At 37.0% G+C, this 18153-nt stretch overlaps 1 protein-coding gene across 1 annotated transcript in view; it reads left to right on the top strand.

Moving 5' to 3' along the window:
- The window catches only part of LOC145978339 (dipeptidase 1-like), a 201303-nt gene that overhangs the window by 103280 nt on the left and 79870 nt on the right, over window positions 1-18153 (top strand). Inside the window, exon 6 of the mRNA XM_083110924.1 lies at window positions 14807-14876. Coding sequence (XP_082967050.1) covers window positions 14807-14876 — 70 coding nt within the window. The remainder of the gene's footprint in view (window positions 1-14806; window positions 14877-18153) is intronic.

The following is an 18153-nucleotide window of genomic DNA, read 5'->3' as shown; positions in this document are numbered from 1 at the left end:
GTTTCACAAACATTCGACAGGCTTCATAGATTTGACGGTTACTCTGGAATGGTTCATTTGTCGTATACTTGTAGAGAAAGTTCAAAAAAGGATATTGTTGTTAATAACGAAATTATTCTGAGATCACTGGCAACACAAGCATTTATATTCGTGTCTCTCCATAAATCCCCACGCTGAACCATTACGCTGTATTGGAATAGAATAACATATGAATAGAATAACATGTAGTACATGCATTGGTAATATAATTTAAAGCTAATGAGGGGCGATGGGAAGATAACAGACAAATTGTAGGCAATTCTAGGTTTTGAGATTCTGATAAAAATAATCTGGTTGTCACGTACAAGAGAACTTTGCTTAACTTTCTTTCCCGTGTTTGTGTAGTTGAAACAAATTCATATTCGAATTGATACCTGTGAATATAGATACTTGTGATTTAATCGGATCTGTTGGTAACAATTATGACACCATACGCATCAACGACCACATGTGGAGCTTTTAGCTCTTACCTGCACACAGTGAATGTCTTTGCATAACAAGGCGATATACACTAACTGGTGAAGCGGATAGCATAACACACAAAGAAAAGTACAGAGAATCTCGATTTCTGCAGAAGGCATTGCTGGTTGTGGTGGTTACCTTAAACAGGTCGAAAATTGACACTAAATAAAAAAATATATTATTGCAATAATACACACTGCAAAATTGATATGCTGGAGAACTAATATTCAATCATCAGAAATACTAACTTGAAAACCAGGGCTTGTTTTTTCTGCTTTCCTCATTTTTCTTTCTTTTCCTTTCTAGATAATTCCTTTCCTTCCATTTCCTTCTACTTCTTCCTCTTCTTCCTATGTGTTTTCTCACACGACTTTCTCTTCTCTCATTTCCATTGTCTCTAATTTTCTTTCCTCTCTTTTCCATTCCACTCTATTCATTTCCTTCCATATCGTCTTACTATTTTGTGCTTCTTTTCTATGTCCTTTGTCAGTAGCGGCGATTAGGAGGAGCGAGCATGGGCGGAGTTTGAGCTTTTCCTTCGAGGGGGGGGGGCAGACTCTGGGAGAAGCATATGATATTATAAACTAGGCGATATTCAAAAACCCTCAGGTATTGAACATCCCCTAGTTTGTATAAGGGGTCCCGGAAATAAAATAAAACAACTTAAAAAACTGAGATTTAGGACTTTTAGATTTTAAAATGTTAAATTTGCTCGCTTAAGTAAACAAATATTAATTAGTATATTGGTTGTCCGTTTTAAAAGAAGCAAAACAGTACGATTATTGCATTTTGCATTTCATTATTTTATTTTGATACAATACTCGTATTACTTTAAAAGAAAGTTACGGCACAATAGTGTGCTGGGCAGAGATGTAGCGAAGGGTTAAGAATATTCAGAGCGTGAGACTCCCAGGGTTCATTCTTCTCCGCTGCCACTCCAACCAGGCACTGAGAAAGGGTAGCTGCCATTTACTATTACTATTCTTGGTAAAAAGAATGAAAATAAATAGCTGTCAATTTATTCTATAATCTATTCTAAATAGATATATAAACAAATAATAAACAAAATCAATAGGTACAACTCTTCCACCCATTTGATTTACATAAAAAAAAACATTGGCCAAAGAAAAAAAATGAAAGATTTGTATTGTAAGTTTCTTCAGTTCGTGCACGTTAAAAATTCAACTTAATAAATTGGAGGTACACACGCTTATCTTCCATATTCCCTCTGTCCGTGATGGTTTAGGAGACGAGGGCGATAGTAGAAAGTGCTACTGTCGGCCACTATTGCAGTCTGACTTAACTTACATGTCTGTCTGGATCAGCTAGCCTTGCCTGCAGATCACTAAATTGTTCTGGTTTTAGAAGCTCATCTTCTCGTGGTGTAGAATAACTGAGTGGAAGATATATCCTCTCATCCACTGTACTTTTGTTCCTTCCACTTCACCAAAAGACACACAGGAGTACGAGAACAACGAACGTTCTTCTCCTATCCACACTTATAACACAGTTGCCCACCTCCTCTCGTCAGATTATCAAAAACACTCCTCGAAAACACACGTTTCCCTCTTCCAACAAAATTTCTTTAAAAAAAATAAGAAAAAGCCAATCAGTCTGTCAGTTCTATCGCCCTTTGGCTCCTCTGTCCTCCCTTGGACCAATGGTCAACCGTCTTTCATGGTTCCTCTCCATTTACCGGGTTTTGCATAAAAAAGGGGAGAAAAAAAGTCACTTCTTGGAGACCCCCTTTCACATAACACACACAACTGCCAACTCGTGTCCTTATTTGCCCCTAACTTAGTTCCTGCACAAATTCTTTGTTGTAGCTTTAGTACTCTATTATTACATGTATAACCACCCATCACGCCTATGCAATGGATAGAGAATCCGATTATTAATTATTTGTCTAAATTATGAAAATGTAAAGTTTAGTTAATTATATAGGGGTTTGGTTATACTGAATTCCTGGAGTGTCGCTGGAATGCAGGAGTTGGGGTAGCCGTACTGCCTCTCTGTCTTCTGGGGTGACAAAGAAATAGACAAGAAACGATCGACTAAGAAAAACGAAGAAAAAAAATGATGGGCTTGCCAACGAGGAGAGAAAATATGAGAAAGAAATAAAAGCATAATACTAATAATAATAACAAAATAAAGGTGCGCAGTACAATAGTAAGCTTCAGAAATTTTAGAAAAAATAAATTGAAAAGTTCTTTTGATGTCTCAGCAGCACCGGTGGTTGACTCAACGCAAAGTCATTTTACGTTTTTCTTTCTTCAAACTGTACACATCAATCAAATCGTCTAAGACCCCCTATTGCGGCGCAATTACCGCACACGCCATCATGCCAAACGTCAAGATTTGCGGTATGGCTTCATAACAAAAATGTAGTAACTGAACTTAATCATGTGTTATGTGTTTAGTTCGTACAAGGACCGTAGTAAAATGCTCTGTTATAATTCAAGAAATGTTTATTCCAGCAAGCAGTTTTCAGAATGTCCTTCATGAAACTTGATGTTCACTCGCTGCTCCATAGCTATTACGTGACGACACCCTTGCACCTCCTTCACGACATGGCGGCATAATTCCCAGCATGACTATTGCAAATTCATGAGGTGTTGCCAGGTTGTGAATTATGGACCACACTACATCAGGAACGCGTTACTTCAGAGATAGAATGCACATGTGGGACAATATAAAATCATTCTCATGACTTAATTGTCGGTCCTTGTAAATCTCATCTACCAAGGGAAAGTAAACTGTCGTTACCCCCCCCCCCCCCCGCCGTTTTGACATCTTTCCTACACAGTCTTCGAACCAAATCACCGCCACTGTTCTCTGTATTATTTCTTGTCCATTCCTTTATTTTTCGTTTCCTTTTATGTCCTACCCTTTAGTTCCTTTACCATTCAAATCCATCATTTTACTTTAATTTCGTTTCATTTGATTTTCTATTTTCCATGTGTTTATTAGCTAATATAATTTCCTTTCCCTCGCATCTCTTCCATTCTACTCCATCACTTTGCTTCTATATTGTTTCACTGCTTGCTCTTCTTTTTTATGTTTTTTGTATTATTTATTTGACCTCAGTTCCTAGTTTCTTCTCTTTTTATTGCCTATCTATTCCTTCCTTTACCATTCCACTCCATTATTTTACTTCCAATTCCTTTCGTTTATTTCTATTTTTTCGATGTGTTTCTTCAATTCCTTTCCTTTTTCTTTTTTCTTTTTCATCCTTTCTTTTTCGTATATTTCCTTTCCTATATTTTTATATCCTTTCCTGTCTTCTATTTCCCTTTCCTGATGTATTCTTCAATTATATTTCTTGACTCTTTATATTTTTCCTCTTTTCTTGTCTTCCATATCTATATTTTTTACTTTCTGTTCCCCTACTTTATTGCCTCTTTTCTCCTACGCATTTTTAAACAAGGCAGATGTAACTGAAAAATTGTGTTCCGGTGGTCAATCCCAATGCCTCAACTTAGCACTTCTATAATTACGCGCTTAGGGTAAACGAAGTTTCAAAAATGCTATGTTTGTATCGAATTACTAACTCTCTACTCTCTCTCTCTTTCTCTCTCTCTCTCTCTCTCTCTCTCTCTCTCTTTCCCTCTCTCTCAATCTCTCTCTCACTCTCGTTTTCAACATCATTTGTTTTCTAGCTGCAAATGCTGGCATAAAATGAAGTTATGGTGCAGGTGTTTCGCTAGTACAACGGCAGTAAATTTGTATCATTATTTGAACAGCAAATGTGGCTTAATTTTCGACCGCCTTTGTATCGTATCCAATTAGCGTTTCTAATTTCTTGGCCGTAGTTATAACGTGGGAAGTTTGCTTTTCCGCATCGCACATCTAAGTTCGTAACCTTTTGATAGCGAGTGCACAGAGTGCCTGCGCACTTCAAGCCAAAAGCTATTCATTTTCTTTACAAGTTTGCTTGCTCCTTCGGTTTAAGAACAATGTCCTCACATTCATAAATTACGCAAACAACTTTATTCATTTCAACAATGGGAATCTAAATAAGATAGTTATTTTCAATGAGTTCTTTGAAACGTGGAGCTGTGGGTCAAATAAAGCGAACTTTGTGAATATGATGTCCGTTCATCGCGTCACAAAGAAATAATTTGCAATACCACCGTTTCTAGAGATGTGTGAAAGTTGGCTTGCAGCACTACTGGAGACTGTACGAAAAAATGTGGTTACGCTGACGTCATCATTATCTTTACTAAAAGACAGAAGCATTGGTGCTAACGTATATGGGCTTCTGAGGTCCTAGCTCTCACAATAATTTGTTGTGTTGTTGTTATCATTGCACTGTCTGAAATGTTTGTCCCTGGGCACTGTCTGAAATGTTTGTCCCTGGGCGCTGTCCAGAATTTTTGCTACTGGGCGCTGTCTGAAATGTTTGTTCCTGGGTACTGTCCAGAATTTTTGCCACTGGGCGCTGTCCGAACTTTTTGTGCCTGGGAATCGTCTTAGGATTTTTCCCCCCGAATATTGTCCTCAGAATTTTTGCCCCTCCCCCTTTCCAGTGCAAAGGAATGCTCTTTTTTACCCCTAGCTCCAACTTGGGAATTCTACGTTTCCGAGCCCCAACTTGGAGACTTATTATGCCAGTTGAAATGTATTATGCCTTCAATCACAAACGAGGCACTTTATTTTATTTTATTGTAAGTCTCAAATTGAAGATTTGCAAATGGAAATTGAAACCCTCACATATACTTAGATTAACTATAATGCAGATACCTCTCCAACACTGTGCCAGCCATTTCAATACAACTGCAGAGGGAGAAAAGGCTGCCACTCGACTTTCTCCTGGAGATGATGCACCTGTCGCACAATTGCGATAATTAGTGTGTGTGTGTGTGTGTGTGTGTGTGTGTGTTTGTTTGTGTGTTTGTGTGTTTGTTTGTGTGTTTGTTTGTTTGTTTGTTTTTTTATATTGTGTAGTAGTTGTGGTGTGTGTGTGTTTATATTGTGTTATAGTTGTGATGTGTTTGTGTGTGTCTTGTGTAGTAGTTATGCTGTCTAATGTGTTTGTGTTCGTCTTGTGTAGTAATTGTGCTGTCTAATATGTTTGTGTTTGTCTTGTGTAGTAGTTCCTCCATTCATATCGGGGGTTAGGCGTAGAGCTGACAACTCTGCACTGTAAAAAGACATGTCAAGAAACAGAAATATAAGGCCATGGATGTTCCCAAGGTAAAACATTCCGGAGGTAAAATAGTCCCCCGTTCGGATCTCCGGGTGGGGACTACTTTGGGAGGTCCCTGGACTAAGGATAAGATCTACGTTAGGAATAAGGATATTAAATTAGGCACCTGGAATGTTCTGAGCCTTTACCGGCCTGGGGCATTTCAGTGTACAGTTAATGAGATAGTGAAGTATAAATTAGATGTAGTAGCTGTCCAGGAAGTTAGGTGGCCAGGAGAAGGGAATTGTAAAACTAAAAATTATACTTTTTTTTATGGTGGTACTGAAAATCATAATTTTGGAACAGGCTTTTACATAAATAATAGAATTATCTCGGCTCTTAAAACAATAGAATTTATTAATGATAGGATATCATATGCAGTTTTACAGGGTAGGTGGTGTAAAATTATTTTAATAAACATACATGCACCAACGGAAGATAAAGATGATAATACTAAAGATGATTTTTATACAGAATTAGAACAGGTCTTTGATAAATTTTCTCAGTATGATATGAAAATTCTGTTAGGTGACTGTAATGCACAGATTGGCAAAGAAGAGACATTTAAACCCACGATTGGTAAAGAAAGTCTTCATGAATTAAGTAATGATAATGGTATAAGATTGATTACTTTTGCAACCTCAAAGAATTTAATTGTGAAAAGTACCACTTTTAAACATAGAGATATCCATAAATATACCTGGTCTTCTCCAGATGGTAAAACTCATAATCAGATAGACCATATTCTCATTGATAAGAGAAGGCATACTAGTATAATTGACGTTCGTACACATAGAGGTGCTGACTGTGCCAGTGACCATTATTTAGTAATTGCTAAATTAAGAGAAAGACTCTCAGTGATAAATCATAAGCAACAAAATCTAAAAGTTATAAAATTTGATAAAGGAAAGTTTGCTGATGAAAGAATTAAGAAAGATTACCAAATTAAACTGTCAAATAGATTTGAGGTTTTGCAGGATTTAAATGATGATGAAAATATAAATGAAACAGACGTAAATAAGAATTGGGAGCACATACGTAATGCAATAAAATCAGCAGCTAAAGAAACTATAGGATACCATAAACCAAGAAAAAGTAAGCCATGGTTTGATAATGAATGTCATAATCTAATAGAAATAAGAAATCAGGCTAGACTTAGGTGGTTAAATAACTCGGATGATACAAATCTAAGTAATTATAATACAATAAAGCGAGAAGTTAACCGCACGTTTAGAAGTAAAAAAAGAGATTACTTGAAAAGCAAAATTAACGAAATTGAAACAAACAGCAAAACTAAAAATATCAGAGATTTATATAAAGGTGTAAATGAATTTAGAAAGGGGTGGCAAACTTGATAAAAGATAAAGACGGTGATTTTCTAGCTGACCCAAGCGATATATTCTAAATAGATGGAAGAACTACTTTAATGACCTTTTAAATGTCCATGTAGGAGATAAATCAGAAGTAAATGAAGTCCACACAGCAGAACCTTTAGTTCCAGAACCTAACTTGACTGAAGTTAAAGATGCTATTAAAAGGCTTAAGAATAACAAATCACCTGGCATTGATTTAATACCAGCTGAGTTAACTAAATATGGTGGAAATTCATTAATATGTCAAATTCATAAATTAATTTGTTTAATATGGAATAAAGAAGAAATCCCTCAACAGTGGAAAGAATCCATAATTGTTCCTGTGTTTAAAAAAGGTGATAAAATGAACTGCAATAATTATCGTGGAATTTCTCTACTCTCAACAACATACAAAATATTGTCTAACATTCTTTTAACAAGACTAACCCCATACGCTAATGAAATTATAGGTGATTATCAATGTGGATTTAAACGTAACAGATCAACTACAGATCAAATTTTTCACATCAGACAGACACTTGAAAAAAATGGGAATATAATCAAAATGTCCATCAGCTATTCATTGATTTCAAAAAAGCATATGATTCGGTCAAAAGAGATAAATTATATAATATATTAGTAGAGTTTGGAATACCTAAGAAGCTTGTTAGTATGATAAAAATATGCACCAGTGAAACAGAAAGTAAAATTCGTGTGGGTAATAATATGTCTGACAAATTTACAGTTCATGATGGGTTAAAACAAGGAGATGCATTATCTCCATTGCTCTTTAATTTTGCCTTAGAATATGCTGTTAGGAAGGTAAAAGAAACTAAAGAAGGACTAAAATTAAATGGTGTGACTCAGTTGTTAGCATATGCAGATGATGTAGACTTACTGGGGGATGATATAAATACGATTAAGAATAATGCTAAAATATTTTTCAAAACTGCTAAAGAGATAGGTTTGGAAGTTAACAAAGAGAAAACTAAATATATGCTTACAGGCCGAAACCAAGTGTTAGGTAATAATCAAAATCTAATTATTGATAACAACTCGTTTGAACCAGTTTCCAAATTCAAATACTTAGGAGTAATGAAATGAAATGAAAATTATATTAAAGAGGAAATAAAAAGTAGGCTTAATTCAGGAAATGCATGTTACTTCTCTCTTCATAAACTTTTGTCTTTTCGTTTAATATCTAAGAAACTAAAAGTTAAAATATACAAAACAGTAATTTTGCCTGTAGTATTATACGGGTGTGAAACTTGGTCCCTTACATTAAAAGAAGAACATAAATTGAGAGTATTTGAAAATAAGATTCTTAGGAAAATATTTGGACCTAAAAGAGATGAGGAGACAGGTGAATGGAGAAGGTTACATAATTTAGAACTACATAATTTGTATTCATGTCCAGATATTATTAGAATAATTAAATCAAGAAGACTTAGGTGGGCAGGCCATGTGGCACGAATGGGAGAGGAAAGAGGAGTTTACAGGATTCTTGTTGGGAAACCTGATGGTAAGAGACCTGTAGGAAGGCCAAGACGAAGATGGAGGGACAACGTTGAGATGGACCTAAAGGAAATCGGAAGGGATGGAAAAGAGTATATAGATCTTGCTCAAGATAGGGACAGATGGAAGGCCTGTGTTGCTGCAGCCATGAACCTTCGGGTTTAAGAAGGCTAGAGAGTTAGTTAGTTAGTTGTTGTTATCATTATTGCATTTGTTATCGTAATTTGTGTTGGATGGCTTATTGAAATCAGTAAACAACAGATGCTTTAAAAAATAAGTAAGTCTGCGCATTAATATGATACGAGTACAGTCACCGGCAATAAAAGGGACACCTAGATCCCGTCCTTGCAAGGTGTTATGTGTGTTGCCAAACTCTACGGCGATAAGTGCAATTTGATAGCAAATTTTCAATGGCAACTTCTATCACTGCCGCAGAGTTAGGCAACAAACATTACACCTTGCAGGGAAACGAGTATTTCAGGATAGGTGGACCATTTATTGTCGATGGCAATTTTCAAGGCAGAGCTCAGTAGAGAAAAAATAAGCGTGGCCTATATATATCTTGAGAAGATGAACGATCACAAGGAAATTGCGCAAGAACTACCTAGAATAAAACAAACCTATTCGGAAAAATATAGGAAATCCAAATGGATTTATCAAGACCTGTTGAAACAACACAAAATTAAACAATGGGCAAGATTACTAAAGAATCAGGTGGTTAAAGATCCATGGAGCATCGCGTATAAAGTGGTAACTGGGAATCTAAGACAGGCATATACACCCACAACCTTAAAACTTCAAGATAATACGTACACAAACTCATGGAAGGATACTCTGCTGTACTTGATGGAAAGGTTGCTACCACTTGACAGTGAAGCTGAAGACTCTGATATTCAAAGAAATATTAGATGTGAACTGCAGGAGACTTACGAGAATGATACATTAGTTCTACCTTTTGCCAAGGAGGAAATTGCCCTGGCAATAGACCAACTTAAATGTAAGAAAGCCCCAGGACCTGATGGACTGGTAAATGAAGTCATCAAAATAACTAAGAATGAGTTATTGGGAAATCTGCAACAAGTTTATAACCAGTGTCTGGTAGCTGGTGAGTTTCCAGAGGACTGGAAACTGGCCAATCTGATTGTCTTGATGAAAGACAATGATAGAGATCCTGAAGAGCCGAAATCCTTTCGACCAATCTGCCTGTTGGATACAATGGGTAAAATCTTAGAAAAATTAGTAGTTAAGCGATTGAACGAGAGAAGAGCATTAACTGGGGTGTCAGAAAAACAGTATGGATTCACCCGTGGACGTTCAACAGAGGATGCAATACAACACGTACAGACATTCGTCCAAGAGAATTCACAAAAATATGTACTGGTCATCCCACTTGATATAAGCGGCGCTTTTGATAATGTGTGGTGGCCGTACATATTGAAAATTCTAAGAGAGGCTCAAACACCCAGACCATTGTACAACTTGATAAGGGACTACTTAGATGGCAGATCTGTCCAGTTTAAAGGACCTCAACAGACAGTTAAAAGAGAAATAAATAAAGGATGCCCACAGGGATCTGTTCTGGGCCCGGTTCTTTGGAACCTTACTTTGGAACCATTATTATACTCTCTTGAAGAATCCAAGGATGTGGCAGAAGTAACGGCATATGCCGATGATATCCTGATTCTCATAGAAGCAAACAATCGCAGAGAGATGGAAGTCCATGCAGGGGAAGCCCTACGACTAGTCGAGAAGTGGACCCTAACATCGAAAATGAAGATAGCAACTGAAAAATCCCATCATGTTCTGTTAAGAGGGAAACTTCAAAGACCTGCTATTATTAAGAGAGCTAATATAATTGTTAAAATAGCTCCGCATATTGAATACCTAGGCATAACTTTGCAAGCCCAATTTAAGCTAAGAATGCACGTTGCAAATGTGGTTGGGAAAAGTAAGGTTCAGCTTCACAAGATCCTCAGTATGGGGAATCAAGCTTACAAACTCCCACAAGAAATATCTTCTTGAGTATAATATGCTATTCAGCATCGGTATGGGTTCATCTCACTGACCAACACCAGGTGATTAATAAAATGAGATCCTCACATCGGAATGTATTAATGAGAACATTCGGAGCCTTTAAAACTATATCCACAACATCAATCATAGCGATTACAGGAGTGCTTCCTATTGACTTGGAGGTTAAAAGGAATGCCTCGAGGTATTGTTGAAAAAAAGGAAATTACATGAAGACCAACCGAATTCTGGGTACCCAGATTAATACCCTTGCTGAAATAGACGCATGTTTATGGGATAAGTGGCAGGCAGAATGGAGTCAACAGCAAATCTCAATCCACTGCAGAAGATATCTTCCTGATGTGAGGATAAGGAAAAAGTTTTTCAAACTAACAAGGGGCATGGTCCATTTGATTTCTGGCCATGGACCGTACAAGTCTTACTTCAAGCGATTTAACTTAAGTCACAATGACCAATGTTTGAAATGTGGCGTTGGAGATACTTCGGAGCATGCAATTGTTAACTGCACTAAGCATTCTAGTAATGAAATTGAGAGTCTAAGGCAGGGACTTCTAGAAGAGACCTTGGCAGCTGACATCTAGAAACCTGAAAGGTTTCCAAGAATCAATAGGCTGGCAGAGAAAATCTCAACCTTAGAAGAGGAGAGCTACATCCCAGAATTGAGAGTGAAGCGTAATGTAGACACAATTCAACTCACTCTATCAAGATGGAAGAGTAGCAGAATCAGTAACTTGGAAAAGAAATCCAAATATCAAGAATTGGAAGTGTCTGAAGAATCCAGTGAAGTGAAATTTTATGAAATGGGCCCTACAGCATTAAACAATGGAAATTCTATGTAAAATCACTACGAGGGACCATACCAGAAGACTCAACAACGTAACTCTAGCTGGTGTTGGCAGACATAACAACCAAGGAACCGTCATGGACTAAAAGACGGTCCGCAATTGGCCTTAGTGAACCTCAATGGATAGTGTATTCGTGGAAGACTGTATGAGTATCCTTAAGTGTAGAATTAAAAGTAAAGTGTGATAAGTGGATACTGAGTGTGATCACTCCAAGAAGCCTGGTAATGGACCATGGACTAGCGAAACTTCATCCACGGATCTATCATGAACTTTACATTCATCCATTGGATGACGTCCAGGAACCTCTCGATGCGGAAGACTAAATCCAAGTCGAAGAAAGAAGACTGAAGAAGAAGCCATCATCCGGTCTAGTAACTCCCCTCACTTTGGGAGGCTAAAGTATCTAAGGATCCACAGTATTAATCTTAATTATGTATCAATGTTCTGTCCTTGGTATACTGTATTATATTTCTTATATAATCATCATATTATTTATTCTATTTTATATCATATCAGATTCTATTATATGTTACTAAGCAAGGACAAGGGATTCTAAATTGTGATTGTGATGTCTTAAATACTTTTACTAGAGCAAACATCATTGGAATCGGTGATTGAATAAGTCAATCATTTCTGACATATAACTTTCATTATTATTTTCTATATTATTTATATATGTTGTTTGAATTTATTCATAGTATTTATTCTTTCATTCTTTCTTATCTTTGTTCTGACACAAATACTATACATAGAGAAAACATACAAACAGTAAACACACCTTGGTTTTTCAAGATAGGCACCAAGCTTAATTACCTCTCCACCATCACCTGCATCCTCCGTTCATCCTTTCCTTTGGAACACTACCGCTCCTGGCAAGATTATAGCTAGATTAGCAATCGACGCCAAGTACGCCAGGAGAGAGGGTGATATGTGTGAGTGGCGAGAGGAGGCTGGAGGACCTCGTACCTCAGTGTCCCTATCCTGTCGATGACTGTACATGAATGTAAGGGAGGATTTATTAAATATTTTTGTGAACTTATTACTCGATTTGTTTGAACCCGCACAACTTTTTTTTAAAAAGTTGGCGCCCCTGGTCAGATGCTTTATGCTGTTGAGCCTATCCGATTGGATAGTGGTACCACCGTCGCCTTGTAAATCAATGGGTTCTAGATAGGATACCCGGTGGAGGCAGATAGTGGTTCGGACCTCACTTAGAACTACTCTAGGTCCATTCCGGGTTAGCCTATTTGTGCATATGGTGAACGTAAAAACAGTTCCCTCAACGAAATTGTCTGTCTCCTGCGGGCTGCTGTTGCCAAATACGACATGTTTCGTGAAAACCTTTAGACTGACGGCGCTATTGCACGGATACTCCGAAAGGACAAGCAGTTCAACATTTTACATAGTTAATTGATTTTCCGATAGCAACCTGATAAAGACTCATAATTGAATTTTTCACGGAACAGAACTCTATATTTTCGTTACTTTTTTCTTTCCTTAATGACTACGGCGGCAAGATTAACAACTAATGAAATAACACGCTGTATTGCTATTAACACTACAGATCACAATAGAGATCCACTCGTAGATTTCACGTGCTGCTGCAGTTTGGCAGTAACTCCTGCTTAATCTTGGCTCCCAGTCTACGTACTTTCCTGGAACAGTCCAGGACTCTGTTCGTTCAGGCGTTATTTGAAATATATCAATTGGTGACTTCTTATTGGAGCTGAAATTTCAGTGGAGCACAATAGTAATTAAGTGATTTCAGATACGTAGTATTTCTACGTATAAATTGATAACTATGTGTTTCTAAAATGTATTTTACATATATATATGTGTGTGTATATGAAGTGGGTGTGTCCAGACTATCAAAAACCTATTTGTGAAGAAAATGACAAAAGTAAGATTCTAAGATGTACTTTTGTTTGGTTTCATCATATCCAAATGTAATTCACTAGATTTAGAATTTCCTCCGTGCTGTAATGTGTTGAGTGAAATAATTCATATTTTTTGTAAACTGAACCATAATACTTCAGAAAGGATATTCTCGCTAGAAACCCAGAGAAATTTCGAGCAATCAAAAGAGGGTTAATAATGGTCAATATCAAAATATATAAATGAACATAAAATAATATAACATGCTTTGGACACGAGGCTTGAGGAATTTTGTTCTTTTTAAAATTTAAACAGGCGGAAATCGTGAATGTTAGTCAGTTCTCCCATTTGCATTAAATAAATATTTCCTCAATACTTGATCTTAATAATACATAGTAAAAAGCAAGTGCATATTGTTATTTCACGTGTGTAAAAGGATCGGAATTATTGTTCGAATGACTTTGAAATGTTATTGTTTTGTTAATCGGGGCAAGATGAAAGGACGACAGGAAAGCACTGAAAAGGAGAAATTGGAAGGAGAAAGAAATATTGCAGATGGTGTGTTGGTTGGAGTTCTACCGCTCAATATTTGTCTAGGCAACATAGACGTCAGCATACTCTACTAAGCCCCTTCCTGAAACAACACATATCCATGTATATATGAAGCTTATATGAATGTTCTAATATGTAGTATTAAAGAGTAATAGCAATTTAGATAACACTGAAAATGAAAATGTAGTGTGATATCTAAAAGAACACATTGTAACGGAGGTGCGCACTTTGAGCAAGACGTGTAATGTTCTTTAATTGTATTGTTCATTGATTCCATTCACATGAAGATGAATGAAGTATTATTTCTTGTACACAAATGTGAATGTTAGCAACATTTGTACCTTGTTGGATAGCAGATGACACAAGGAAGTAATTAAAGTAATTTGTACGCTTCGTGTCATACCATTTTTGTTATTAATACGTTGCCAAGTAAACTAAGAGTGCATTTTTTTATCATCACTTGTAAGTTTAGACCCACCCGTTACTTACATGTGATTGTTATTTGGGCAAACTCTTTTTTTTCAAGGAACCACTTATTTGTTAGCTATCAAAAAACGCTGAAATAAGTTCCATACAATGAGCAGTTTTTCTAAATTCATCTTTTTATGTGGAAAATTGTCATTTAAAAAAAAAAACAATAGAAATTCGATTATCTCGAAAACTACTAATTTTCGGACGGGGTATCATATGGTCAAATTTATTGCAAATTGTCTCTACTTTAACCCCTTTCAGGGAATACATCTAATTACCAGTCACCCTGTATATATATATATATATATATATATATATATATATATATATATATATATAATAAGATGTGTTAATTTTATATGCCTTAATTTGTTAACTTGTTTGTCAGTGTAGTTTTGTAAAGAGTTAATTATACTTTTACTTCTTTAGTCTAACATAAACGTGTACAACTTGCTCATTGCTTCGCTCCTTGTTAGGGCAGACTGCTCCACGGTGGATGCCCCGGGACAGATTCCGGATCACAGAGGCCTCACGGACTTCGGAAAGGTAGGTGAACGCTCCACCCAGTTCTCACTGTTGCTTGTTCTTATTTGACTAAATAGCATGTTATCATCTTGTTTTATTGCACTGTCAACATGGCCATACTGTTTGTACTAAAGTTCGGAAGAGGGTCGGGATGCATGAACGTGAAGTTGAGTGATCAGAAACAACCCTTGTTTTCGGGAATCCAATATTACAACATACAGGGTGTTTCACTCTCTCTTGGCTCCTGATATTCACTTGTAAAAATAAAACTCTTGGGCATAATGTAACGAAATTTGTTACGGACGTACCTTGGTGAATGTGAAACATGGTGACGTCATTGTAGATGGCGCAACGGTCTCTCTAGTCCTTGCCTGGGCAAGCGCGTGCGTCTGGAGTATTCTGAAGTTAAATGCCAATGTTACGGATGTGTGCTTTCAGTCTGAGTCCTTGGCCTTTCTGTTGTGACGCACCTGACAGTGATTCGTTTTGTTCGGGTTCGGTTGAAAGTTCGTGAAGAAAGTGGAAACAACGGGAACATTGTTGGATGTGTCGGAAGGAGGACGTTAGCCTGAAGGAGATTGCCTTACCTCAACGGATTTCTTCCTTTGGAGTATACTTAAAGGAAAGATCTATCGCAAAAGCCACGCACTATCATATAACTGCAAGACAGCTTTTGGCGGGAAATTGACTCTGTGACTCCTGACGTGTTGGTGGCTACCTTCTGTAACATGGAGAGGCGTCCGTAGGTATGCTAATGGCGACCGCATCCAACACTCGCTGTGACGTCACCATTCTTGTTATACACCAAGCTATAACCGTAGCAAATTTAATTACATTATGCCCAATAGTTTGATTTTTCGAAGCAAAAATCAGGGGCCGAGAGCGAGTGAAACACCCTGTACTTTGGTGCATTGCTTACTCTGTAAGAAAGCATGTTGAAATGGATAGGTGCAACTACGATAACTACTATCCAAAAAGGACTACTTTGACGGTGAATACCCACTAAAATACTTTTCCTCCATAAAATGGTTACCCTCTTATATTTTTTTCGTAAGAGACAAAGAATTTTATTTCCTAAACAGTATACAAGATATGGTTACATAGAACGATTATTATTTTATGTATACGGATAAAAGTAGTCAAGGTACTTTCGGAGGTATGTGCTTATGCCCTGGTACCTGAAACTTAACCCAGGGCGTCAGTTCCGTGATTTTTTTACGGATTCCCCCGCTTTTCTTTGATTCATCCTTGATTTCCATTATCTTTTTAATTACAATAATTCACTGTGACTTTGGCAAGAATGTCCCAGTGTGAAGAACCAAATTTGTTCGGTTTTCCTGAACAAAGTTGGTTTCACATCATTCTACAAGGTAAGAAGATTAAGATAAAGGTTAGAAATAGTAGGAAGTAAATAAGTGTTAGTGTTTAACATTAATATTATTTATGATCACAGATACGAAATTACATAAATGTGTAATTGGGTGGGTAATGTTTTCTTAGGATAAGTTTTATTGTGTGTCGTGTGCATTAGTGTTGATGGATGAGATGAGGAATGGACATTAACACGATTCTATGAATGTTCAGCAGGGTCTATGTTCTAGTATGTTATGTTTGAGATAGTGAGAGTATTATTGGCTTTGAGATGTACGTATTAATAGTAGGAAGTGATATGAAAGAACGAGTGGTACCTGATGCAAGGAGACTTGCGGGAGACCAGCAAGAGTTGGTCGGACTGGGATGAACATCGGTACGACGGTTGGTACCCGGGACATCATCAGGAAGGGAAGAAGTAGGGAGGGATTTCCTGGGAAGTATCGGGTACATTAGTACGTTCGGTAGTGGAAATATAGAGAATTGTCAAGAATCAGTGAGAGAAGTTTGCAGTGTGTTTAGTAACGAGAATAAAGAAGGGGGTGTAAGATTACAATTTAAGAAAGAAACGAAAAAGAAAAATCTGGGTTAAATTCGGTTGGTTCCTAGGTCGAGTCCTTGCAGTGTTATCCTTTGCCTTTCTCCGGGGAGGCGTAACCTTTTTTCGTTTTGGCGTATCACTGTCTTGTGTATTAGTGTCTCCTTCTTGATGTTCCTGTGGGAGGTTCTGCTTCATTATCCTCTTGGTGATCTTAGTCCTAAGAAGGGATGTCCTGTTGTTGAGTTTGTCGAAGGTGGATTCTTTGTGATCTTCTGGGGGGTATATTACATTCCGGAGGTAGGGGTTGAATGGGGAGGTGAGTGATGCCGGATTTGAAGAGCGAATGTTCCTCTTTCGACACCAGGTTTGTTAAGTCGTTTAGTGACGTAAAGTGCTCGGGATTTCTTATTAACTGGTACGTGTTGAAGTTTGGTACCTTTTGTCTTAGATCTTCGATTTGTTTCTTTGATGTCTGGCAAAAGAAGGCTTTATGTTCCGGTGTGTCCGTCTCGGTTTTACATTTCAGGCATTTATCAGTCTGTCTGAGGTTGTGCTTATTTAGGTGTTGGCCGTAGGGACCGTGTCCCGTTAGGAAATGTATGAGACCTCTCGTGGGATGGAAATGGTCCATCGAAAGTCGTTCTTTTATGTCTTATATATTCAGCAAGAGGTTACAAGTTCGAGACACAACACATGTAACCTAGGAAGAACTCATAATAGCATAAGGATGCATATTCCGGTGGCTGAGTCAACACTTAGGCTATTTTACACGTCGAAACACAATGATAAAGGGAACATTGCAAAAATTGAGCATACACAATCAAAGTATAACTCAAATGTCGTTAAGTTGGTTTCAAAGTGTGACCGAACATCCAGCTTAATATCCAGTACAACATGAAATATAAAATTGTACGTTTTTTATAGCATACGTATCTGGCTTCACAATTCGCCTTAGTGTTTTTCAAATACATTGATAAGAATAGCTATTAATTAACATGTAAAATGTGTAATACAAATTCTTTATTAACAGAAACAATTTAATAAGTAATGTGTTTTCGTTTACAATTCCTGTCATCCAGCTCTCCAAAGTAAATAAGAGCTTCACAGGTCTCTGAAATGCCAAATCTATTGTACAGACTCAAACGCATGTCAGGGTAATTTAATAATTATTTCTAGCTTCGTTAAGAACTGCTTTCTATTCTCAATATAATAGAAGCAATACGCCATGTCTTTTACCTACAGAAATCACGGATAAATGCACTTTCCGAAAGAACATACATTTTATTAATCAGAAAAGAAACGGTTCATTAATGTGTGCATAGATTAAATTTTCCGATGAATATATTGTTTTAATTTATGAATAGGGGCGAAAATGTATTTCTCCTT

This window comes from Lepisma saccharinum, chromosome 24, assembly GCF_977018435.1.
Source record: "Lepisma saccharinum chromosome 24, izLepSacc3.1, whole genome shotgun sequence".
NCBI lineage: Eukaryota > Metazoa > Arthropoda > Insecta > Zygentoma > Lepismatidae > Lepisma > Lepisma saccharinum.
Note: the sequence above shows the minus strand (reverse complement) of the source record. Positions and strands in the feature narration are given on the sequence as shown.